Genomic DNA, 25,527 nt, shown 5'->3' on the forward strand with positions numbered 1-25,527 from the left:
AGAAGGAAGCAGTGAGGACACAATATACAAATGTTTGGGAGGGGCAGAGGGATATAGTGAATGGATTTTGGGAACGGAGGAGAGGAAAATGAGAAGGAGGAGTGGAAGAGGCATTGTGGGGAGGTGATGAGAGCAGTAGTAGGGAGATGATAGCAATGAGGGGGAGATGTACAAGTTTTGGGGTGGAGCAGAGGGGTAAAGAAATGAGATTTGGGAACAGAGGATAGTAATATGATAAGGAGAAGAGGGGCGTATTATATAAAGGTACACGGAGTGGGACTCAGGCATGTAAGAGATGTTTCCCGGGGTGTTTGCTTGCAGTCTGTCCAGCATGCAGTAGAGTTTCTTGCTGTTGTTGTGTCTTCCTGCTGCTGAAGTTCTCCTGCTTTAGGTCAACTGCTGAGTTTAACTGCATCGCACTCCATCAACGCAGCAACTCCATCAGAGACTGTGCCCCCCATCAGTGATCTCCCCCCATGAGCTGATCTAAATTTATAGGGAGATGCTCAAATGAGCATTCAACTCCACCCCAATTAGAAGCTGATAAGGATCACATGAATAGTGGGGGATGGTTCTCAGGGAACAGGCTACAGTCATAAACCTGAGTGCAGCTGGAGGTGAGGACTGGTCAACATACACAAATATAAATACACCATTTGTTCTGAATTTAACAGGAGTCAATGCGTTTTCCTAGTTAAGAGCAAATAACAACAAAGGGCCAGAAGAGAACTAGGGAAATGAGGAAATAGAATTTGTTTCCCTAAAACTTGCTTAGCTTATGTATATATTGCTGACCATCAGATTTACAGTGCTATATTATTTTTTACATAATTCGGACAACCCCTTTAAGGTTTTTTTTGGCATTTTATATATTAAATGCACTTATGTGAATTAATAGTAATTTGGACTTTAAATTTGGTTAAAAACCCATAATATAAAAAAAACCCCTAAAAATTATTATTTTTTTTATAAATTTGAAGACAATTTTGCATTTTGTGGCAAATCATGATGTCTAGGAGTTTTTTCAATATTTTATTTGTTTTCAGCACACCAAAATACATGGAAATTAGCTGAAAATAATCAAACAGCTTTTTAGTCGCAGACCTGAGTTATAAGTAAGACACACAACAAGTAAAGCCCAACTTCAGCTAACGCTTCTACAGCAGTTACAGCAACAGGTTCTCTATAAGGTCCAACCCCCCATATGAATGACAACTGACAGTTGTGAGCACCCCCAGCAGTGTTATAGGATTTGCCCCGACCCCTCCAACTGCCATTTTTCCCAAAAGACTTGGATTTTCTACAGGAAGTAGACAAAAAAAATCAACTGGGAGGGACAACAAAAAAGTAATACAATAGGAGACTCAGAAAAACAAAACCTTCTCTGCTAATGACAGATTTCATTATTAATGTCATTAGTGATTTTGCCCATAGTTACACTTTGGTGCCAACGTTGTAATATTTCCAGGGAGAAGAAGTTTTCTTTACAAACTTTACACCAAAAAGAGATGTGTGCACTCAGAGTGATTATTGTGAACCCCAATCAGAGGAATGTCAGTCCCCCGGAAGAAGTGGTAGGAATATGACCGCACACTCAGCACTTTGTAAGTTCAGATCTCTGGCAGTTGTATTGTGTGATTAGTCTATGGAGAGGAGTAATAGCTGGAAAGAGAAAACATGGAACAAGGATTTCTGATCTTCACCTGATGGAATCCCATTTGGCAGAACCACATGGAACACAAGTGGCCAGCTGGGCTTACGTTTTACTGCTGAATACATCCCCTAAATCAGCAGTAACTCAGTATTGGAAGGCCTGCATCAGCTTGGGATGTTGTTTTCTCACTGAATAGACTTCTTTCTAGATGGTGTCACAGCCGCAGACCTGCCTGAAAGGTTGTCACCCATGAGATGATCTCCTACAACCTCACAAACACCCCTTTTCCTCTCTATGATCACAATCTCATCACCTTCACAGTCTCCTCATCTTCAAACACTTATCCCTCCAATCAGCAATCACCTGCAGAAACCTTCACAACTTGAACCCTTCTCCTTTCCACTCTGCAACTGACCAACTCTATGACAGAATCTCTCCCCTGTCCTGCCCTGACCTGGCCACTGCTGTCTACAACAGTTCACTTTCATCCACATTAGACTCACTTGCTCCTCTAACAACATGAAGCATCAGGCCCCGCCCATTACAACCTTGGCAGACTGACAACACCAGAGATCTTAAACGACATAGTCGTGTGCTGGAGCGAATGTGGCGTAAAACCAAATCTCACCAAGCATTCACCCGATATAAATCTGCTTTCTTCACATCCAATTCCTCCCTCCATGCTGCCAGACAAGCCTACTTTGTCACTCTCATCAATAGCTTGTCATCCAGTCCTCGTCGTCTCTTCTCTACTTCTAACTCTCAGCTTTCTCCACCTCCACCCAGTACCTCACTCACTGCTCACGAGATTGCAAATCCTTTCAAAAACAAGATTGATGCAATTCATAGGGGCATCTCCACTGCACAGACATCCATCCCACTTAGCATACCTTATACTAAACCTCCCTCAACACTTTCCTCTTTTGACCTCACTACTACCGAAGAGGTCACTAAGGTTTCTCAGAAGCCCGTCTCACTACCTGCCCCCTGGATCCTGTCCCCTCACAACTACTACGGTCACCCTCTTCTTCCATCCTATGCTCCCTCACTCACATCTTCAATCTTTCCCTCTCTACTGGTGCCTTCCACTCCCCTCTAAAGCATGCGCACATCACTCCCATACTTAACAAGCCCTCCCTGGACCCCACCAACCTTAACAACTTAAGACCCATCTCCCTGCTCTCGTTTACTTTTAAACTATTAGAACTCTTAGTCTACAATCGCCTGAGCTCCCACCTCACTGACAACAACCTTCTTGACCCTTTACAGTCTGGCTTTCCCTCACTCCACTCCACTGAAACTGCCCTACTAAAACTCACTAATAATCTAACTGCTAAAACCAATGGCCACTACTCCGTACTCATCCCAACCAATGGCCACTACTCCGTACAAATCCCAACCAATGGCCACTACTCCGTACTAATCCCCAACCAATGGCCACTACTCTGTACTCCTCCCAGCCAATGATCACTACTCTGTACTCATCCCAGGCAATGATCCCTACTCTGTACTCATCCCAACCAATGGCCACTACTCCGTACTCATCCCAACCAATGGCCACTACTCCGTACTCATCCCAACCAATGGCCACTATTCCGTACTCATCCCAACCAATGGCCACTACTCCGTACTCATCCCAACCAATGGCCACTACTCCGTACTCATTCCAACCAATGGCCACTACTCCGTACAAATCCCATCAATGGCCACTACTCCGTACTAATCCCCAACCAATGGCCACTACTCTGTACTCCTCCCAGCCAATGATCACTACTCTGTACTCATCCCAGGCAATGATCCCTACTCTGTACTCATCCCAGGCAATGATCCCTACTCTGTACTCATCCCAGCCAATAATCACTACTCCGTACTCATCCCAACCAATGGCCACTACTCCGTACTCATCCCAACCAATGGCCACTACTCCGTACTCATCCCAACCAATGGCCACTACTCCGTACTCATCCCAACCAATGGCCACTACTCCATACTCTTACTACTTGACCTCTCTGCAGCTTTTGATATGGTTGACCAACCCCTCCTCCTAAAAAAACTCCACTCAGTTGGCCTCCAAGACTCTGCTCTCTCCTGGTTCTCCTACCTATTGCAGAGCTTGTTCAGCGTTAACTATAACTCTGCCTCCTCCTCTCCGCTTTCTCTTTCCGTAGGGGTACCTCAAGGTTCCATTCTTGGACCCCTACTCTTCTACATCTACACCTCCTTCCCCTACTGCCATGGTTTTAAGTACCATCTCTATGCTGATGACACACAAATCTATCTTTCTACTCCTCACCTCACCCCTTAAGTCTCCTCCTCACCTCGCCCCTTCAGTCTCCTCTTGCATTACTAACCTACTAAGAGACATATCGGAATGGATGTCACTCCACTTCCTCAAACTCAATCTTAACAAAACTGAGCTCTTAGTATTCCCCCCAGCCTGTGCCCCCTCCCTGACTTCTCCATCAAGACCAATAACACAACCATCAGTCCCTCCCCTCATCAAAAAATGTCAAAACATAAAATATTCAAATCCCTTCTAGTTGTGTGCTTGATGGACATAAGCACTAAACTCAGTTCATCCAATCATTACATTCCAGTTTGCTCACAGATTTTAGTTTGTTTCTTTTAAAGTAACATTTTATCTTTTCCCTTCTTCTCTAGCTTGTGGGATGACATTGGGGATGTGAAACTAACTTGTGACACCTGAAACTTCTTTAATATTCCTTTTCCTCCAGAATTTAATCAATGCAGAAGTTTATGAAACCTCCGGTGATAGATTAGACCGACATTAACTGTAAAACTTTGTCACATTGAGAGCATTAAAATGGATTCTCTCCAGTGTGAATCCTCTGGTGTTTGATAAGATATGACTTATGTATAAAAGCTTTGCCACATTCAGAACACTGATATGGCTTCTCTCCAGTGTGAATCCTCTGGTGTCTGATAAGATTTGACTTCCCTGTAAAAGCTTTATCACATTCAGAACACTGATATGGCATCTCTCCAGTGTGAATCCTCTGGTGTGTGATAAGATTTGACTTCTGAGTAAAAGCTTTATCACATTCAGAACACTGATATGGCTTCTCTCCAGTGTGAATCCTCTGGTGTGTGATAAGATATGACTTCCGTGTAAAAGCTTCATCACATTCAGAACACTGATATGACTTCTCTCCAGTGTGAATCCTCTGGTGTCTGACAAAATTTGACTTCTTTATAAAAGCTTTGTCACATTCAGAACACCGATATAACTTCTCTCCATTGTGAACCTTCTGGTGTGTGATATATTTTCTCTCCATTGTAAAATCTCCAAATAAGAAGTAGTTTGAAATGACTCCTCTTATGTATATTTGGGTTGGACTTTATTGTAAAGCCATTGTCACTTCCAGAACACTGAAATTACTTCTCTCCTGCTGGATCAATGTGGAAGAGGATCCAAACCATGACTTTTAGAACACAGATATGACTTGTATCCCGTGTGAATCCTCCAGTGAGCTGCAGTAAAGACTTTCAGTCAATTAAGACATCCATATGTCTTGTTTTCCATGTGACTCAGCTGTATTCATGAAGATCAACATGACCGAAAACTTGGTTCATCAATCCACCTGTACAAAAAAAAAGAAAATAATTCTATATAAAGGGCTACATAAAGTTGCTTTCTATTTTTAATGTTCATTACTAAATATATCTTCTGAATAGAAAGAATATGTACAGCATTATCTACAGTATTTTTTAAATCAAATAGATTTTTTTAATAAAGTTTCTAAGTGCGCACAGTATTCCCAACATTCAGCCCAGACAATGGAGTCATACATTCTCACGTATAGGCAGTTGTGGCACTGTTACAGATCATACAGAACAATAACTTGCTTTGTCTATGGTGTCACTTTTACCTTTTATAAACAAATGAACAGAGAAAAGAAGAAACAGCCTAGAACAATTCAGCTGTACACGGCAAGTAACTCCCCCAGTACATACAGTTGTGTTCAAAATAATAGCAGTGTTGGAAAAAGTGACTAAAGCTGAAAATCCTTCTAATAGCTTTTATTTCCATCCACACAAATGCATTGGGAACACGACACATTCTATTGCAAATCACAACATGAAGAAAATACATCAAATTTGTGTTGTTCCTCTAAAAAAATGGAAGAAAAGTGAATATTAGACGGTTCAAAAAAAAAAAAAAAAAAATCGCAGTGTTTGTATTCTTCTTTACAAACTCAAACATTCACTATATAAACTGAGAAATGTTTGAAGATTTTGCTTTCCTTTGAATGACTTCATGAATATTTGGTTGTAGTCGCACTGTTTCTGAGAACTGCTGTACATGTGTGTTGCATGGAGTCCCCCAACTTCTGGCCCCTGTGATCAGGTATTCCAGCCCAGGATGATTGGACCACATTCCACAGTTCTCTATTTCTTGGTTTTGCCTCAGAAACGGCATTTTTGATGTCACCCCACAAGTTTTCTATTGGATTAAGATCCGGGGATTGGGCTGGCCACTCCATAACGTCCATCTTGTTGGTCTGGAACCGAGATGTTGCATGTTTACTGGTGTGTTTGGGGTCGTTGTCTTGTTGGAACACCCATTTCAAGGGCATTTCCTCTTCAGCATAAGGCAGCATGACCTCTTCAAGTATTCTGATGGATTCAAACTGATCCATGATCCCTGGTATGCGATAAATAGGCCCAACACCGTAGTATGAGAAACATCCCCATATCATGATGCTTGCACCACCATGCTTCACTGTCTTCACAGTGTACTGTGGCTTGAATTCAGTGTTTGGGGGTCGTCTGACAAACTGTCTCCGCCCACTAGACCCAAAAAGAACAATCTTACTGTCATCAGTCCACAAAATGTTGCGTCATTTCTCTTTAGGCCAGTCAATGTGCTCTTTGGCAGATTGTAACCTCTTCAGCACACGTCTTTTTCCCAACAGTGGGACTTTGCGGGGACTTCTTGCAGATAGCTTGGCTTCACATAGGCGTCTTCTAATTGTAACAGTCCTCACAGGGAACGTCACACCTTCTTTCATCTTCCTGGAGCTGATTGTTGGCTGAGTCCGCCCCATTTTGGCTATTCTTCTATCCATTCCAATGGTAGTTTTTCGCTTTCTTCCTCGTCTTTCAGGTTTTGTTTGCCATTTTAAAGCATTTGCAATCTTTTTAGCTGAGCAGCCGATCATTTTCTGCACTTCTTTATATGTTTTCCCCTCTCCAATCAACTTTTTAATCAAGGTACGCTGTTCTTCTGAACAATGTCTGGAACGACCCATTTTCCTCAGAATTTCAGAGAGAAATGCACTGTAACCAGCATGTCCAACATTTGCTGCCTTCCTTCCTTAAATAAGGGCAATAATTGCCACCTGTTTTTCAAAGAATGAATGACCTCACTAATAGAACTCCACACTGCTATTATATTGAACACACCCCTTTCAATGAGTGATTCAATGACACAGAATCAGCAGCATGCATGTCATGACTGTTGGGTCTGTTGGATTTCTATGACTCTACTACACCTGCTAGGAAATTATTTGCCATGTAGAAATGTAATTTCTACCAAAAACTGTGATTGATCCGGTTAGTGATGTCTGACTGCTATTATTTTGAACACAACTGTACATAGATAGCGGACACCATTCAATGAGGCCTGTGTCTACAGGATCATTCCCCAAGTATGGGTCTCCAATGTAGTCACCATTCAGTAGGATACAACTGGCCATTCTCCTTCTATGGGGCTAAAAGAGCTAAGATTTTAAAAGCCTATGAAGAACTAACTAAGAGAGAGCAAGGAGTATCCAGCCAGTTCTGCCAGACATACATCTCCTGGGGGAATTACAATGTTGGTAAGTTAGTTTTTCACATGTTAATGTGGAGATCACCTGCTCAATCCACTGGTGTCTGCTGGGAGTTTGAGATGATAGCCAAGATCGGGATATTTTTTATGGTCAAGCAGCCTCACTATTGCTATATGACTTGTAATAGGAGGAGGTGTAAATAATTCCTCCTCTATTGAGACCAAGAGGCACACCCAAGGAATATTGAATACCAACATTACAATACTGGTCATATCGTTCCACTTTTTGAATAATTTTGGACATCTCCAAAACATGTATCAAATCCCCGACAACACCGCTACAATTGGGGTCATAAGGGGAAATCCCTCCTTCCTAGCTGAACAATTGGGCTGGAGTCCTGAAAGCTCTATGCAAAAGAAATGACTGAGTTTCTGTGAAGAGGACAGAGAGATGAGAGGTATGGAGGTCACAATCACCTCCCACCACTCTCTCTTATTTTCTCTGTTTCCCATTTCTTTCTGTAAGTCTTCGGTAAGAGTCAAAAGACTGTAATAAATATATGAGACATCATGCCTTTCCCACTGGTGTCATCTGAAGCCCATTAACAAGTGTGAGAGTGATGTGAAATCTGTATCTGATGGAAGTAGCAACCGATGGATGGGATCTAATGTGTCTACTAAGTCCCACCTGGTAAGATGTTGAAGTTGGGCAGCTATAAAATAAAGTCTAACATTTGGTATTGCTAGGCCTCCTTGGTCTTCACCATACTGTAGAGTAGTGAGTTTGATTCTAGCTGACGGCTTCTTCTAAATGAGTTCCCCAAACTGGGAGTCTATACTGGAGAACCACTTACGAGGTGTCCACATGGGAGAATTGTGGAGTATATAGAGGAATTGTGGGGTCCATATCTTCTCTTGTTCATAGATTTTATTGGAAAGAGATAATAGTTTTACAAGGAGCTGATAACAATGTGATTGCAGGACTCACCAACAGTAAGTCAGAAGGGGTACAACCCTTAGAGGTAACGTACAGGTTGTAATTTGTACAGTACAAATAATATCTTCATACATTAAAGTGGAGTTCCAGTGAAAATAAAAAAAAATAAAAGTCAGCAGCTACAAAAACTGTAGCTGCTGACTTTTAAAAGACGGGCACTTACCTGTCCCTCGATCTCATGGTGTCCTCCCCGCAGCCTGTTTCACCGGCTGCCCTGTGTTTCCAGTGCCGGCATCTTCAGTGTGGGCACCCAGCTGTGACAGCTTGCGGCTTCACATCCGGGTGCCCACTGAGCATGTGCGAGTATCGCTGTTCTTTGTGAATGGTCCTGTAGTCTTCTAGGACCTTTCATGTGTCCCAGAAGACTACAGGGAGGGAGGGGGGAGGACAACCCCCGCTTCTGATCACCTAGTTGATTGCAGCAGAAGTGGCAGCGGGTACCTGTCAATTTCGGTAATCCCCCCAAAAGGTGCCAGTGGGGTCCTTAACCACTTGCCTACCAGGCACTTATACCCCCTTCCTTACCAGGCCAATTTTCAACGTTGTCGCACTTTAAATGACAATTGCGCAGTCATGCAATATTGTACTCATATGAAATTTTTATCATTTTTTTCACACAAATAGAGCTTTCTTTTGGTGGTATTTACTCCCCGCTGGGTGTTTTATTTTTAGTACTATAAACAAAAAAAGAGCAAAACATTTGAAAAAAAAGTTCTTTGTTTCTATTATAAACTTTTGCAAACAGGTAATTTTTCTCCTTCACTGATGTGCGTTGATGAGGCTGCACTGATAGGCGGCACTGATGGGCACTGATAGGCGGCACTGATTACACGGATTAGAGACTAACCGTTTTTATATTTCACGTATGCACTTTGAAACGCCAACTTGGGACGTTTATCACATCTATACTCCACCATACGCCTCAGTGCGTGTATTTATTTATGTCACTATAACTGATATGGAGATCATAGTTGGTCACTTTTATATTATCCATTGTATCTACATACATTTCATTCATGATATTTATGATTTTACATTTTTTTCATACCTTTAGCGCTGCATGTGTTTTATTTATTATTGATTAGAGGGTTTTGAGGTTCTTACCTTTCATGCCAACTACTCCATTTCTATGTTTATCCAGCGCTCATTTTATCTTATTGGATGAGGCAGCACTGATGAGCTGGCACTGTTAGTGGGTACTGATGAGCTGGCACTGATGATGGGTACTGATGATGGGTACTGATGATGGGCACCACATGTGAAGGTGGGTAACTGCTTCAGAGCAGCCATGAAAACAAGTCAGGGATTAGGATGGAATGAATGCAGTAATCCGGGCAGGGACCAGGTACCTGAGGGGAGAGGTCTTTGCTATAGGCAGCACTGGTCACACATATATATATTAGGGCATCAACTCTTGTCGGCTTCAGCTCTGAGGAAAGGGACACGTCCCTGAAATGCATCAGCAGGCTGACAGCACAACCAGTCGGACACTCTGACATCAGTTTGGGCCATAACTGTGGCTTTTTAGGCTTTTTCATGTACATATTCTGTGAGTATGTTTTTTGTCTTTTTTATTTTTTTTTTTAATAAAGCTTGGATAATGTGCTAGGTGTTTGCACCGCCTGTGTGACTTTTCTCTTTTTTACCAGGACATGAGAGTTTTGTGGTTAGTCTCCATGGCTACTATATTTTGGGAGGAGGATTTCCAAATGTAGATTTAAATCCCATTCCCACTTGGATGTATATGGTATGAAGTGTAAGGTTGTGGAGCTGGTAGCTGTGTATATAAGGTGGAAATCAAACCTCTGACATGGGGGTCACATTTACATATGTGTTCAAACCTAGTCATGTCTGGGAGGGAGGGGGTTGGTGTGTAAGTGGGAGGAACAAAAGTGATTGATCTGAAGATATCTAAAACTTTCAGGTCTAGATATTTTGTGGGCGTCACATAGGGTTTGGAAGGGTATAAAGGAGTCTGGTGCTGTGAAATTGTAAGTTTGAACTAGACTAGCTCTAGGACAAGCATGAAAAGAAGATGAAGGCATCCATGCCGGATAAAAGCCTGGATGGAGGAGGTATGCCATGAGTGGGTTATGGGGTGACTGTAAGGTGTATCAGAACTTAGACTGTCCCAGATAGACAGGTAGTGTTGAGTAATTGGGTTTTGGAGTGAGCGATGGTCTCTGGAGTGTAGCCATAGTAAATAGGCAACTGATAACGGGTCACAATCTACTGACTCTATAGCGACCCATGGGGGGAGGGGTCATTTTTACTGCGTGATATTTAGGGAGTTGAGCAAGATGTGCAGCTTGGAAATATTTTGCAAAGTTCGGAAGCCCCAGACCACTCTAAGTTTCGGTGAGGTACGGATGGACCTGGGCAGATGCAGTTTAATAGTGCCCCATACATAAGTGGTGCCGCGACACTAATATGCAGAGGAAAAAGGAAGGTATATATATGGGTAGGACCCAAAAAACGTATAATATTTTGCAAAGAATTGTCATTTTTTACAACCGTGACACAACCCATCCATGAGAGGGGTAGTTTGGACCAGGATGTCATAAGATTGGTAAGGTGTGTTAACATAGGAGGGTAGTTAGCAGAATATAGAATACTGAGGTCTGCCATCAGCTTGGGTCCTAAATCAGGAATATATTGACTGGACCAAGAGAAGGGTGGAGGACGTTGTAGTTGTGACACAGTTAAGGAGGGTAGAGAGATATTAAGAGCTGTAGACTTTTTGGGATTCACAACCAGGTCCGAAATCACTGCAAATTGGTCCAGGCATTGGAGAAGGTTGGGTGCTGAGATCAAAGGAGAAGACATGAAGAGGAGATTGTCATCAGAGAAAAAGCATAACTTATGATGATGACCGCCAAGTTCTAATCCTTTAATATCTTTACGTTAGTTCTTATCAACTGTGCTAAAGGTTCATTCGCTAGAAAAGGAGGGGGGGGGGGCAAGGGGCAGCCTTGCCTCATTCCCCTTTGTATTGAAAAAAAGTCTGACTTGTAACCCACGTACCTGAAGTAAGCCCTTGGGGAGGTGTAAAGGGGTAATATCCATTGGAGTCAAAGGCTTTTTTTATCTCCAAGGAAAGGAAACAGCCGGGTATGCGGCGTATGCAAGCTGCATGTTCTAGCAAAATCACTCTGTGGTCTCGGCTTGGCAGAGGGGTGTTAAAACCCATCTGATCCTTGTGTATCAAGGTGCCTATGATGGAGTTCAGCCATGCAGATAGGATTTTTCTAGGATTTTAACATCCAAGTTAAGAAGGGAGATTGGTGTGTAATGAAGCCATGTGGTGTGATCTGATTGGGGTTCAGGTAGCATAGAAATGACTGCTGTTAGGGAGTCTGAGCAGAAAGAATAACCTTTGAGTAAGGCATTAAATGCATTAACCAATAAAGGTGGAAGGAGGTTAGTAAATATTTTGGAATATAGGGCTGTAAGCTGTCTGGGCCAGGCCGCTTATTAGACTTTAGGGACTTGATGGAGTTCGGAACCTCAAGTTCTGTAATAGGTGTTTCCAGGGAAGAACATTGAGAAGCTGAGAGTGTTGGTAGAGATAGGCTTGAGAAAAGTTGAGTGGCCTGCGATTCATCATAGGAGCCGGTCTCAGAGTATAATTCTGCTAGATGTTTGTGGAAGACCTGTAATATTTTATTAGGATGGCTGGTGTGTGAAGTTTTTGTAATCTTTAAATGGACAAGTCTGTGTGTGTGGTCTGAGGTTCACAGTCCCAGGGATAGAGAAGTGTCAGGTTTGTTTGCGTTCATATAATGTTTATGTCTGGATTGGCGTAGAACTTTTTCATCTGATTCTGTCAAGAAAACATCTATTTCTAGCCTGGTCTTGTCCAGGACAATCTATGAGAAGGTGAGGGGTCTGATTGGAAGGCTTTGTTGGCCTGGTGAAATGAGGTTTCTAAGCGGTGATGGATTGCTCGCTGTCCTTTCTTGAGATGTGAGGCTTGGCTGATACAGGCTCCCCTAATTACAGACTTATGGGCTTCCCAAAAGGTCAGGAGAGAGATGTCATCAGTTGTGTTATGTGTCAGGTATTCTTTGATGGCTAGTTCAATGTCCAGTCTGTGGGATGGGTGGGCCATTTAGACTCCATGTAGTGCTAGTTTGTTGGGGTACTAAGGAGGAGAGGGTCAAGAGGACAGCTTTGTGACCAGTCCAGGGGTGAGGTATGATGGTTCAGGATAGGAGGGCTGGGGACATACCTCTAGTCAGAAATATATGGTCAATGTGGGAGAAAGTTTTATGTGGATATGAGTAGTATGTATAGTGTCTTCTAGCTGGGTTATCTTCTTGACATGTGTCTATGAGAGAGCGTTGTTGGAGTTGTTGCTGGAAGGAGGATGTGGATGGATAAGAGGTTATGGGGGATTTGTTTAAAAAGGGATAAACTAGCTGGCTGGAATTGCCACATAGTAAAAGTGTACCTAATTTATGGGAATCTAATACTTGTAGCAAATGGGAGTTAGGACTGTAATTGGGGCATAGTATGAAGTATAGTGACCTCTGAGTCAAGGAGGTGACCCACTAGAAAATATAACGGCCCTCTGGGTCCCAGATCCCTGCCTTGGGTGTAAATGGAGTAGAGCAGTGGAAAGCTTTGAGTACACCTGTGTGTTTAGTTGCAGCAGAAGCCATATAAACCTGTGGGTAGGAAGAGCTGAGATATTTCGGCATATGGCTGGCAGTGAAATGAGTCTCCTGCAGGCACACCACATGTGCTTTGGCATGGGTAAAGGATTTGAAGGCCTTAACTTTTTTATTCCCCGAACATTCAGGGTAAGTATATTTATTGGAGCCATGATAAAGGACAGATGCAAAGCTGATTGTAGGTGTTGCATCATGGTGACATCATCACTCCTGGGACAGGAATAAGAGAAAGAAAGGAGAGAAGTGGGGGAAGCAAGGTTAGTAAAGAGAGAGAAATGTCTGACAAAACAGGTCAGGAGGTCAAAAGGCCATGATGTGAAAACAGGTAGGTTGTCCATCTGTCTATGTCACTGGGATATAAATGGATGGAAAAAAACAGTCCTGGGCAGGCCCAACTCAGGGCTACCAAGGAAAATGTGGGGGAGCAGTGAACATCTTCAGAAGCCACAGAGGCCAAAAACAGGATATTAAACATCTGTTGTATAGAGGAGTCAGGCCAAGGATAGACTATTGGGAATAAGATGTCAGCCTGCAGATATAAGCAGTTGGTAAGTGTATGCATTGTTCAAAGAGGCTATGCTTGGCTGGGTATCATGGGCATTAAACAGCATTAGACCACAGCTGGATGAAAGGGTGATCCGTTTGTTATTTTGTTGTCCAGCTATTAGTAGAAGGTTTAGCTAACAGCATTGAGCTGTTAGTTGCAAAAATTGTAGAATTATACTAAATATATATTTTTTGTTTACAAACGTTTTTATTTTTTAAGAAATAGACTTCAAAATGGCATTACAGCTTCAAATAGAATATACAAGAGAAACAAGGAACAACTGCAGTATTCATTTCAAAGGTGAAATTATGTAGAATAAAGGGAAAAAGAGAAAATAAATGAAGTACATGAGCAATATAGGTAGAGAGGGAGGCAGAGTTATAAAACGACCAACAAAGTAACTCAATCAATCAAAGCATAAATGGTCCTTATTGATCTAGTAAATGCCTGTGAGTTCTCCAAAGTTCCCATTTTCTGTCAAATAAATGCATCTTATCCAATAGAGTATAATGAATTCTCTCCATGAGCATCACCGCATCAACTCTGCAGAACTGTGGTCAATGGTACTGTGAGGGATTTCCAATGTAGGGCAATAGCCCATAGGGTGGATATACAAATGCTATGGATTAGCCTCATAACCTCAGTCTGAACTCCCGAGATAGGGGCTCCCAGTAGGCAGGACTGCATAGACAGATGCACCGGAGCACCTGCCACTGCAGAGGCAACTTCAGAAATTTTGTGCCACACCAATGAGAGGCTTGGGCAGGCCCAAAATATATGCACTAGAGTACCAGCAAGGCCACAGCCCCGGAAACAAAGGTGGGGCGTCCCTGGATACATGGCGTGTAGTCTAGATGGGGTATGATACCGTCTGCTTATTATTTTTAGGGCCGTCTCATGGACAGAAAGATCTAGAGCTCTTACACACATTATCCACCATGGAATCCCAATCCTCATTAGAAAAAGTGACATCACTATCAGCCTCCCATTTCTGTCTATAAAGAGGGGGTGAGGGAAAGAAAATAACCAAAAATTGGTGATACAAATCTGAAATAAGACCCCTGCCCCTAGGAGAGTCACGGCTAATACGTTCAAAAAATGAAATCGGAGATGAAGGCGTAAGAACAAAATGTGAATTAAAAATATGTCTAATCTGTCGATAATGATCATATACACGAAGTGGGATATCAAAAAGTATGTGTAGCATCTCAAAAGTGATACAAGATCCTCCTCTCTGAAAGTCAGATGACCTAATAAAGGACCTATCATACCACCAACGGAATAACTGTGAAGATGAGAATGCTGTAATAAAATTTGGGTCACCAAAAAATGATGAACTTGGTGAGACAGAGGAGACAAGATTCAATTTAAGTTTATAACGGGACCAAAACATCAATGATTGGGCAACAATGGAATTATAGAGCAATAACGAGCGGGGGGGGATTTTGGACCATAATACACCTGGTAAATAGAACGGATGTATAGACTGAGATTCAAATCTGATCCATGGGACCTGGGAAGTAATAGTCACCCATTGTGATAGCTGTGCGAAACGGGCTGACAGGTAGTAAAGCCAGAAATTGGGGAGACCTAGGCCTCCCGCCCATTGTGACCGGTAGAGGACCGATGAAGTAAAACTAGGGCGTTTGTTACGCCAAATAAAATTATTAATAATCCTTTGAAAGTGATCTAAGAACGTTTATGAGACAGGGATTGGGAGTGATCTAAATAAAGTAATTTAGGGAAGACATTCATTGTTACTGCCGTGACTCTGCCCAAGAATGAGATAGGGGATCCATGCCAGATCTTCAATAGAGGTGAGAGGCGTGACACACATGGTGGCCAATTAGCAGCAAATAATTTTGAGTATCTGGGGGTGAGGTTTATACCTAGGTATGAAATCTGATCTGTGGCCCAACGAAATGGAAAAGAATTGCGGAGAGATGCACCCAGGGAATCAGGAACATTAATAGGCAGAACTACTGATTTAGTAAAATTTACAGTAAGACCTGATACTGTTACAAAGTCATTCAATAATGAGCAGAAGTCAGGCAATGACACCAACAGTTTAGTAAGGAAAAGCATAACATCATCTGCATACATAAAAATTGTGAAATGTGAACCAATAATGGGGAACCAGAAATGTCTGAGTGTGATTATTGCAATTGCCAAGGGTTCCAAAACAAGCGCCAATAATAAGGGTGAAAGAGGACAACCCTGACGGGTACCTCCGCCTAGTGTACAAAATACAGAATTGCAGCCTGGAAGTCTTATTCTTGTTTTGGGGGGAGTCATACAAAGCATGTACACCAGACAGAAATTCATCACTAAAGCCCATCTTCTGCAGTAATGAAAACAAGTATGGCCAGAGCAGGAGCGGACTGACAACTCATGGGACCCCCGGGCAATAGAGGATCATGGGGCCTGTGTCCTTACCCACACTCAAAGCACACCCAAAAAAGCCTATAAAAAGGTACTAGGGGCATTTCATGGGGCCCCCTACTGACCCTGGGCCCTCGGGTGGTGCCCGAGTGCTCGAATGGTCAGTCCGCCCCTGGGCCAGAGGACACTATCAATAACAAAACTTCTTTAGAATGCAAATTGACGTCCTGAATAACATTTAATATGAGAGGAATATTGTCCGTGATAAGTCGGCCTGGGATAAATCCCGATTCCTCCGGTGAGACCAAAAAGGAGATAATAGGGGCCAACCTATCTGCCAGAATGCGGCTAAATATTTTCAGATCGATGTTCATCACTGAGATTGGTCTATAGTTTTGAGTAGAGATGAGCGAAGTATTCAAAAATTCGATTCGACTGATTCGGCGAATTCGTGGAAAATATTCGATTCGAGTCGAATATATTCGCTGTGAATTTAACTTAAAAAAGGGTGTTTCTAGGCTTCAGAGAGACTTTATATTAGTGCAGAACACTGTACCTTTAATTTAAATGCCCTTGGAGTCTGCTGGGGAAGAGAAATAATACTGTCAGTCAGTATGACATGCAGATGAGTGCCGTCGATCTTAGAATCACCGCACACTTCACTCATTTGGCCAGTCACGGGGCCAAAACCAGTGTTTGGAGCCACAGTGTGGCGGTGGAGGCAGCAGCAATGGGAGGCCATACAGCAACCTATGACAAAATGGAAACCAGCAGGAGTGTGAGGAGACCTGAAAGTGGCACATGGCAGAGTGGGAGCAATGGGAGGCGGTACAAGGACCCATGTCACACTGTGGACCCAGCAGCAGCGTGACCAGGCGGTACGGGGGCCCATGGCAGATTTGGGGCCTGGCAGCACCTATGGGAGGCCTGTAATCTGCCAGCAACCTATGACAAAATGGAAACCAGCAGGAGTGTGAGGAGACCTCAAAGTGGCACATGGCAGAGTGGGAGCAATGGGAGGCGGTACAGGGACCCATGACACACTGTGGACCCAGCAGCAGTGTGACCAGGCGGTACGGGGGCCCATGGCAGATTTGGGGCCTGGCAGCACCTATGGGAGGCCTGTAATCTGCCAGCAACCTATGACAAAATGGAAACCAGCAGGAGTGTGAGGAGACCTCAAAGTGGCACATGGCAGAGTGTGGTGATGGAAACAGCAGCAATGGGAGGCGGTACAGGGACCCATGTCACACTGTGGACCCAGCAGCAGCGTGACCAGGCGGTACGGGGGCCCATGGCAGATTTGGGGCCTGGCAGCACCTATGGGAGGCCTGTAATCTGCCAGCAACCTATGACAAAATGGAAACCAGCAGGAGTGTGAGGAGACCTCAAAGTGGCACATGGCAGAGTGTGGTGATGGAAACAGCAGCAATGGGAGGCGGTACAGGGACCCATGTCACACTGTGGACCCAGCAGCAGCGTGACCAGGCGGTACGGGGGCCCATGGCAGATTTGGGGCCTGGCAGCACCTATGGGAGGCCTGTAATCTGCCAGCAACCTATGACAAAATGGAAACCAGCAGGAGTGTGAGGAGACCTGAAAGTGGCACATGGCAGAGTGTGGTGATGGAAACAGCAGCAATGGGAGGCGGTACAGGGACCCATGTCACACTGTGGACCCAGCAGCAGCGTGACCAGGCGGTACGGGGGCCCATGGCAGATTTGGGGCCTGGCAGCACCTATGGGAGGCCTGTAATCTGCCAGCAACCTATGACAAAATGGAAACCAGCAGGAGTGTGAGGAGACCTCAAAGTGGCACATGGCAGAGTGTGGTGATGGAAACAGCAGCAATGGGAGGCGGTACAGGGACCCATGTCACACTGTGGACCCAGCAGCAGCGTGACCAGGCGGTACGGGGGCCCATGGCAGATTTGGGGCCTGGCAGCACCTATGGGAGGCCTGTAATCTGCCAGCAACCTATGACAAAATGGAAACCAGCAGGAGTGTGAGGAGACCTGAAAGTGGCACATGGCAGAGTGGGAGCAATGAGAGGCGGTACAGGGACCCATGACACACTGTGGACCCAGCAGCAGCGTGACCAGGCGGTCCGGGGGCCCATGGCAGATTTGGGGCCTGGCAGCACCTATGGGAGGCCTGTAATCTGCCAGCAACCTATGACAAAATGGAAACCAGCAGGAGTGTGAGGAGACCTCAAAGTGGCACATGGCAGAGTGGGAGCAATGGGAGGCGGTACAGGGACCCATGACACACTGTGGACCCAGCAGCAGCGTGACCAGGCGGTACGGGGGCCCATGGCAGATTTGGGGCCTGGCAGCACCTATGGGAGGCCTGTAATCTGCCAGCAACCTATGACAAAATGGAAACCAGCAGGAGTGTGAGGAGACCTCAAAGTGGCACATGGCAGAGTGGGAGCAATGGGAGGCGGTACAGGGACCCATGACACACTGTGGACCCAGCTGCAGCGTGACCATGCGGTACGGGGGCCCATGGCAGATTTGGGGCCTGGCAGCACCTATGGGAGGCCTGTAATCTGCCAGCAACCTATGACAAAATGGAAACCAGAAGGAGTGTGAGGAGACCTCAAAGTGGCACATGGCAGAGTGTGGTGATGGAAACAGCAGCAATGGGAGGCGGTACAGGGACCCATGACAGACTGTGGACCCAGCTGCAGCGTGACCATGCGGTACGGGGGCCCATGGCAGATTTGGGGCCTGGCAGCACCTATGGGAGGCCTGTAATCTGCCAGCAACCTATGACAAAATGGAAACCAGCAGGAGTGTGAGGAGACCTGAAAGTGGCACATGGCAGAGTGTGGTGATGGAAACAGCAGCAATGGGAGGCGGTACAGGGACCCATGTCACACTGTGGACCCAGCAGCAGCGTGACCAGGAGGTACGGGGGCCCATGGCAGATTTGGGGCCTGGCAGCACCTATGGGAGGCCTGTAATCTGCCAGCAACCTATGACAAAATGGAAACCAGCAGGAGTGTGAGGAGACCTCAAAGTGGCACATGGCAGAGTGTGGTGATGGAAACAGCAGCAATGGGAGGCGGTACAGGGACCCATGTCACACTGGGGACCCAGCAGCAGTGTGACCAGGCGGTACGGGGGCCCATGGCAGATTTGGGGCCTGGCAGCACCTATGGGAGGCCTGTAATCTGCCAGCAACCTATGACAAAATGGAAACCAGCAGGAGTGTGAGGAGACCTGAAAGTGGCACATGGCAGAGGGTGGTGATGGAAACAGCAGCAATGGGAGGCGGTACAGGGACCCATGTCACACTGTGGACCCAGCAGCAGCGTGACGAGGCGGTCCGGGGGCCCATGGCAGATTTGGGGACTGGCAGCACCTATGGGAGGCCTGTAATCTGCAAGCAACCTATGACAAAATGGAAACCAGCAGGAGTGTGAGGAGACCTGAAAGTGGCACATGGCAGAGTGTGGTGATGGAAACAGCAGCAATGGGAGGCGGTACAGGGACCCATGTCACACTGTGGACCCAGCAGCAGCGTGACGAGGCGGTACGGGGGCCCATGGCAGATTTGGGGCCTGGCAGCACCTATGGGAGGCCTGTAATCTGCCAGCAACCTATGACAAAATGGAAACCAGCAGGAGTGTGAGGAGACCTGAAAGTGGCACATGGCAGAGTGTGGTGATGGAAACAGCAGCAATGGGAGGCGGTACAGGGACCCATGACACACTGTGGACCCAGCAGCAGCGTGACAATGCGGTACGGGGGCCCATGGCACATTTGGGGCCTGGCAGCACCTATGGGAGGCCTGTAATCTGCCAGCAACCTATGACAAAATGGAAACCAGCAGGAGTGGGAGGAGACCTGAAAGTGGCACATGGCAGAGTGTGGTGATGGAAACAGCAGCAATGGGAGGCGGTACAGGGACCCATGGCACACTGTGGACCCAGCAGCAGCGTGACCATGCGGTACGGGGGCCCATGGCAGAATTGGGGCCTGGCAGCACCTATGGGAGACCTGTAATCTGCCAGCAACCTATGACAAAATGGAAACCAGCAGGAGTGTGAGGAGACCTGAAAGTGGCACATGGCAGAGTGTGGTGATGGAAACAGCAGCAATGGGAGGCGGTACAGGGACCCATGTCACACTGTGGAACCAGCAGCAGCGTGACAAGGCGGTACGGGGGCCCATGGCAGATTTGGGGCCTGGCAGCACCTATGGGAGGCCTGTAATCTGCCAGCAACGTATGACAAAATGGAAACCAGCAGGAGTGTGAGGAGACCTGAAAGTGGCACATGGCAGAGTGTGGTGATGGAAACAGCAGCAATGGGAGGCGGTACAGGGACCCATGTCACACTGTGGACCCAGCAGCAGCGTGACCAGGCGGTACGGGGGCCCATGGCAGATTTGGGGCCTGGCAGCACCTATGGGAGGCCTGTAATCTGCCAGCAACCTATGACAAAATGGAAACCAGCAGGAGTGTGAGGAGACCTCAAAGTGGCACATGGCAGAGTGTGGTGATGGAAACAGCAGCAATGGGAGGCGGTACAGGGACCCATGTCACACTGTGGACCCAGCAGCAGCGTGACCAGGCGGTACGGAGGCCCATTGCAGATTTGGGGCCTGGCAGCACCTATGGGAGGCCTGTAATCTGCCAGCAACAAATGACAAAATGGAAACCAGCAGGAGTGTGAGGAGACCTGAAAGTGGCACATGGCAGAGTGTGGTGATGGAAACAGCAGCAATGGGAGGCGGTACAGGGACCCATGTCACATTGTGGACCCAGCAGCAGCGTGACCAGGCGGAACGGGGGCCCATGGCAGATTTGGGGCCTGGCAGCACCTATGGGAGGCCTGTAATCTGCCAGCAACCTATGACAAAATGGAAACCAGCAGGAGTGTGAGGAGACCTGAAAGTGGCACATGGCAGAGTGGGAGCAATGGGAGGCGGTACAGGGACCCATGACACACTGTGGACCCAGCAGCAGCGTGACCAGGCGGTACGGGGGCCCATGGCAGATTTGGGGCCTGGCAGCACCTATGGGAGGCCTGTAATCTGCCAGCAAACTATGACAAAATGGAAACCAGCAGGAGTGTGAGGAGACCTCAAAGTGGCACATGGCAGAGTGGGAGCAATGGGAGGCCGTACAGGGACCCATGACACACTGTGGACCCAGCAGCAGCGTGACCAGGCGGTACGGGGGCCCATGGCAGATTTGGGGCCTGGCAGCACCTATGGGAGGCCTGTAATCTGCCAGCAACCTATGACAAAATGGAAACCAGCAGGAGTGTGAGGAGACCTCAAAGTGGCACATGGCAGAGTGGGAGCAATGGGAGGCGGTACAGGGACCCATGACACACTGTGGACCCAGCAGCAGCGTGACCAGGCGGTACGGGGGCCGATGGCAGATTTGGGGCCTGGCAGCGCCTATGGGAGGCCTGTAATCTGCCAGCAACCTATGACAAAATGGAAACCAGCAGGAGTGTGAGGAGACCTGAAAGTGGCACATGGCAGAGTGTGGTGATGGAAACAGCAGCAATGGGAGGCGGTACAGGGACCCATGTCACACTGTGGACCCAGCAGCAGCGTGACCAGGCGGTACGGGGGCCCATGGCAGATTTGGGGCCTGGCAGCACCTATGGGAGGCCTGTAATCTGCCAGCAACCTATGACAAAATGGAAACCAGCAGGAGTGTGAGGAGACCTGAAAGTGGCACATGGCAGAGTGTGGTGATGGAAACAGCAGCAATGGGAGGCGGTACAGGGACCCATGTCACACTGTGGACCCAGCAGCAGCGTGACGAGGCGGTACGGGGGCCCATGGCAGATTTGGGGACTGGCAGCACCTATGGGAGGCCTGTAATCTGCCAGCAACCTATGACAAAATGGAAACCAGCAGGAGTGTGAGGAGACCTGAAAGTGGCACATGGCAGAGTGGGAGCAATGGGAGGCGGTACAGGGACCCATGAAACACTGTGGACCCAGCAGCAGCGTGACCAGGCGGTACGGGGGCCCATGGCAGATTTGGGGCCTGGCAGCACCTATGGGAGGCCTGTAATCTGCCAGCAACCTATGACAAAATGGAAACCAGCAGGAGTGTGAGGAGACCTCAAAGTGGCACATGGCAGAGTGGGAGCAATGGGAGGCGGTACAGGGACCCATGACACACTGTGGACATAGCAGCAGCGTGACGAGGCGGTACGGGGGCCCATGGCAGATTTGGGGCCTGGCAGCACCTATGGGAGGCCTGTAATCTGCCAGAAACCTATGACAAAATGGAAACCAGCAGGAGTGTGAGGAGACCTCAAAGTGGCACATGGCAGAGTGTGGTGATGGAAACAGCAGCAATGGGAGGCGGTACAGGGACCCATGTCACACTGTGGACCCAGCAGCAGCGTGACCAGGCGGAACGGGGGCCCATGGCAGATTTGGGGCCTGGCAGCACCTATGGGAGGCCTGTAATCTGCCAGCAACCTATGACAAAATGGAAACCAGCAGGAGTGTGAGAAGACCTGAAAGTGGCACATGGCAGAGTGTGGTGATGGAAACAGCAGCAATGGGAGGCGGTACAGGGACCCATGTCCCACTGTGGACCCAGCAGCAGCGTGACCAGGCGGTATGGGGGCCCATGGCAGATTTGGGGCCTGGCAGCACCTATGGGAGGCCTGTAATCTGCCAGAAACCTATGACAAAATGGAAACCAGCAGGAGTGTGAGGAGACCTGAAAGTGGCACATGGCAGAGTGTGGTGATGGAAACAGCAGCAATGGGAGGCGGTACAGGGACCCATGTCACACTGTGGACCCAGCAGCAGCGTGACGAGGCGGTCCGGGGGCCCATGGCAGATTTGGGGACTGGCAGCACCCTTGGGAGGCCTGTAATCTGCCAGCAACCTATGACAAAATGGAAACCAGCAGGAGTGTGAGGAGACCTCAAAGTGGCACATGGCAGAGTGGGAGCAATGGGAGGCGGTACAGGGACCCATGACACACTGTGGACCCAGCAGCAGCGTGACCAGGCGGTACGGGGGCCCATGGCAGATTTGGGGCCTGGCAGCACCTATGGGAGGCCTGTAATCTGCCAGCAACCTATGACAAAATGGAAACCAGCAGGAGTGTGAGGAGACCTCAAAGTGGAACATGGCAGAGTGGGAGCAATGGGAGGCGGTACAGGGACCCATGACACACTGTGGACCCAGCAGCAGCGTGACCAGGCGGTACGGGGGCCCATGGCAGATTTGGGGCCTGGCAGCACCTATGGGAGGCCTGTAATCTGCCAGCAACCTATGACAAAATGGAAACCAGCAGGAGTGTGAGGAGACCTCAAAGTGGCACATGGCAGAGTGGGAGCAATGGGAGGCGGTACAGGGACCCATGACACACTGTGGACCCAGCTGCAGCGTGACCATGCGGTACGGGGGCCCATGGCAGATTTGGGGCCTGGCAGCACCTATGGGAGGCCTGTAATCTGCCAGCAACCTATGACAAAATGGAAACCAGCAGGAGTGTGAGGAGACCTGAAAGTGGCACATGGCAGAGTGTGGCGATGGAAACAGCAGCAATGGGAGGCCGTACAGGGACCCATGACACACTGTGGACCTAGCAGCAGCGTGACGAGGCGGTACGGGGGCCCATGGCAGATTTGGGGCCTGGCAGCACCTATGGGAGGCCTGTAATCTGCCAGCAACCTATGACAAAATAGAAACCAGCAGGAGTGTGAGGAGACCTGAAAGTGGCACATGGCAGAGTGTGGTGATGGAAACAGCAGCAATGGGAGGCGGTACAGGGACCCATGTCACACTGTGGACCCAGCAGCAGCGTGACCAGGCGGTACGGGGGCCCATGGCAGATTTGGGGCCTGGCAGCACCTATGGGAGGCCTGTAATCTGCAAGCAACCTATGACAAAATAGAAACCAGCAGGAGTGTGAGGAGACCTGAAAGTGGCACATGGCAGAGTGTGGTGATGGAAACAGCAGCAATGGGAGGCGGTACAGGGACCCATGTCACACTGTGGACCCAGCAGCAGCGTGATGAGGCAGTACGGGGGCCCATGGCAGATTTGGGGCCTGGCAGCACCTATGGGAGGCCTGTAATCTGCCAGCAACCTATGACAAAATGGAAACCAGCAGGAGTGTGAGGAGACCTCAAAGTGGCACATGGCAGAGTGTGGTGATGGAAACAGCAGCAATGGGAGGCGGTACAGGGACCCATGTCACACTGTGGACCCAGCAGCAGCGTGACCAGGCGGAACGGGGGCCCATGGCAGATTTGGGGCCTGGCAGCACCTATGGGAGGCCTGTAATCTGCCAGCAACCTATGACAAAATGGAAACCAGCAGGAGTGTGAGAAGACCTGAAAGTGGTACATGGCAGAGTGTGGTGATGGAAACAGCAGCAATGGGAGGCGGTACAGGGACCCATGTCCCACTGTGGACCCAGCAGCAGCGTGACCAGGCGGTATGGAGGCCCATGGCAGATTTGGGGCCTGGCAGCACCCTTGGGAGGCCTGTAATCTGCCAGCAACCTATGACAAAATGGAAACCAGCAGGAGTGTGAGGAGACCTGAAAGTGGCACATGGCAGAGTGTGGTGATGGAAACAGCAGCAATGGGAGGCGGTACAGGGACCCATGTCACACTGTGGACCCAGCAGCAGCGTGACCAGGCGGAAAGGGGGCCCATGGCAGATTTGGGGCCTGGCAGCACCTATGGGAGGCCTGTAATCTGCCAGCAACCTATGACAAAATGGAAACCACCAGGAGTGTGAGGAGACCTGAAAGTGGCACATGGCAGAGTGTGGTGATGGAAACAGCAGCAATGGGAGGCGGTACAGGGACCCATGTCACACTGTGGACCCAGCAGCAGCGTGACCAGGCGGTACGGGGGCCCATGGCAGATTTGGGGCCTGGCAGCACCTATGGGAGGCCTGTAATCTGCCAGCAACCTATGACAAAATGGAAACCAGCAGGAGTGTGAGGAGACCTGAAAGGGGCACATGGCAGAGTGTGGTGATGGAAACAGCAGCAATGGGAGGCGGTACAGGGACCCATGTCACACTGTGGACCCAGCAGCAGCGTGACCAGGCGGTACGGGGGCCCATGGCAGATTTGGGGCCTGGCAGCACCTATGGGAGGCCTGTAATCTGCCAGCAACCTATGACAAAATGGAAACCAGCAGGAGTGTGAGGAGACCTCAAAGTGGCACATGGCAGAGTGTGGTGATGGAAACAGCAGCAATGGGAGGCGGTACAGGGACCCATGTCACACTGTGGACCCAGCAGGAGCGTGACCAGGCGGTACGGGGGCCCATGGCAGATTTGGGGCCTGGCAGCACCTATGGGAGGCCTGTAATCTGCCAGCAACCTATGACAAAATGGAAACCAGCAGGAGTGTGAGGAGACCTGAAAGTGGCACATGGCAGAGTGTGGTGATGGAAACAGCAGCAATGGGAGGCGGTACAGGGACCCATGTCACACTGTGGACCCAGCAGCAGC

The 25,527-nt window shown here is 48.0% G+C and overlaps 1 protein-coding gene across 1 annotated transcript in view; it reads right to left on the reverse strand.

Annotated features, from left to right (window-relative positions):
- Nucleotides 1-1,018: 1,018 nt before the first annotated feature.
- The window catches only part of LOC149427760 (uncharacterized), a 44,475-nt gene continuing 19,966 nt past the window's right edge, over nucleotides 1,019-25,527 (reverse strand). Inside the window, exon 2 of the mRNA XM_089667693.1 lies at nucleotides 1,019-5,256. Within this exon, the coding sequence (XP_089523819.1) occupies nucleotides 4,474-4,950 (477 nt within the window). The 5' untranslated portion in view covers nucleotides 4,951-5,256 and the 3' untranslated portion in view covers nucleotides 1,019-4,473. The remainder of the gene's footprint in view (nucleotides 5,257-25,527) is intronic.

The sequence above is a fragment of the Staurois parvus genome, unplaced genomic scaffold (genome assembly GCF_062004578.1).
Source record: "Staurois parvus isolate SC_StPar_1 unplaced genomic scaffold, SC_StPar_1.0 ptg003512l, whole genome shotgun sequence".
In the NCBI taxonomy this organism is placed as follows: domain Eukaryota; kingdom Metazoa; phylum Chordata; class Amphibia; order Anura; family Ranidae; genus Staurois; species Staurois parvus.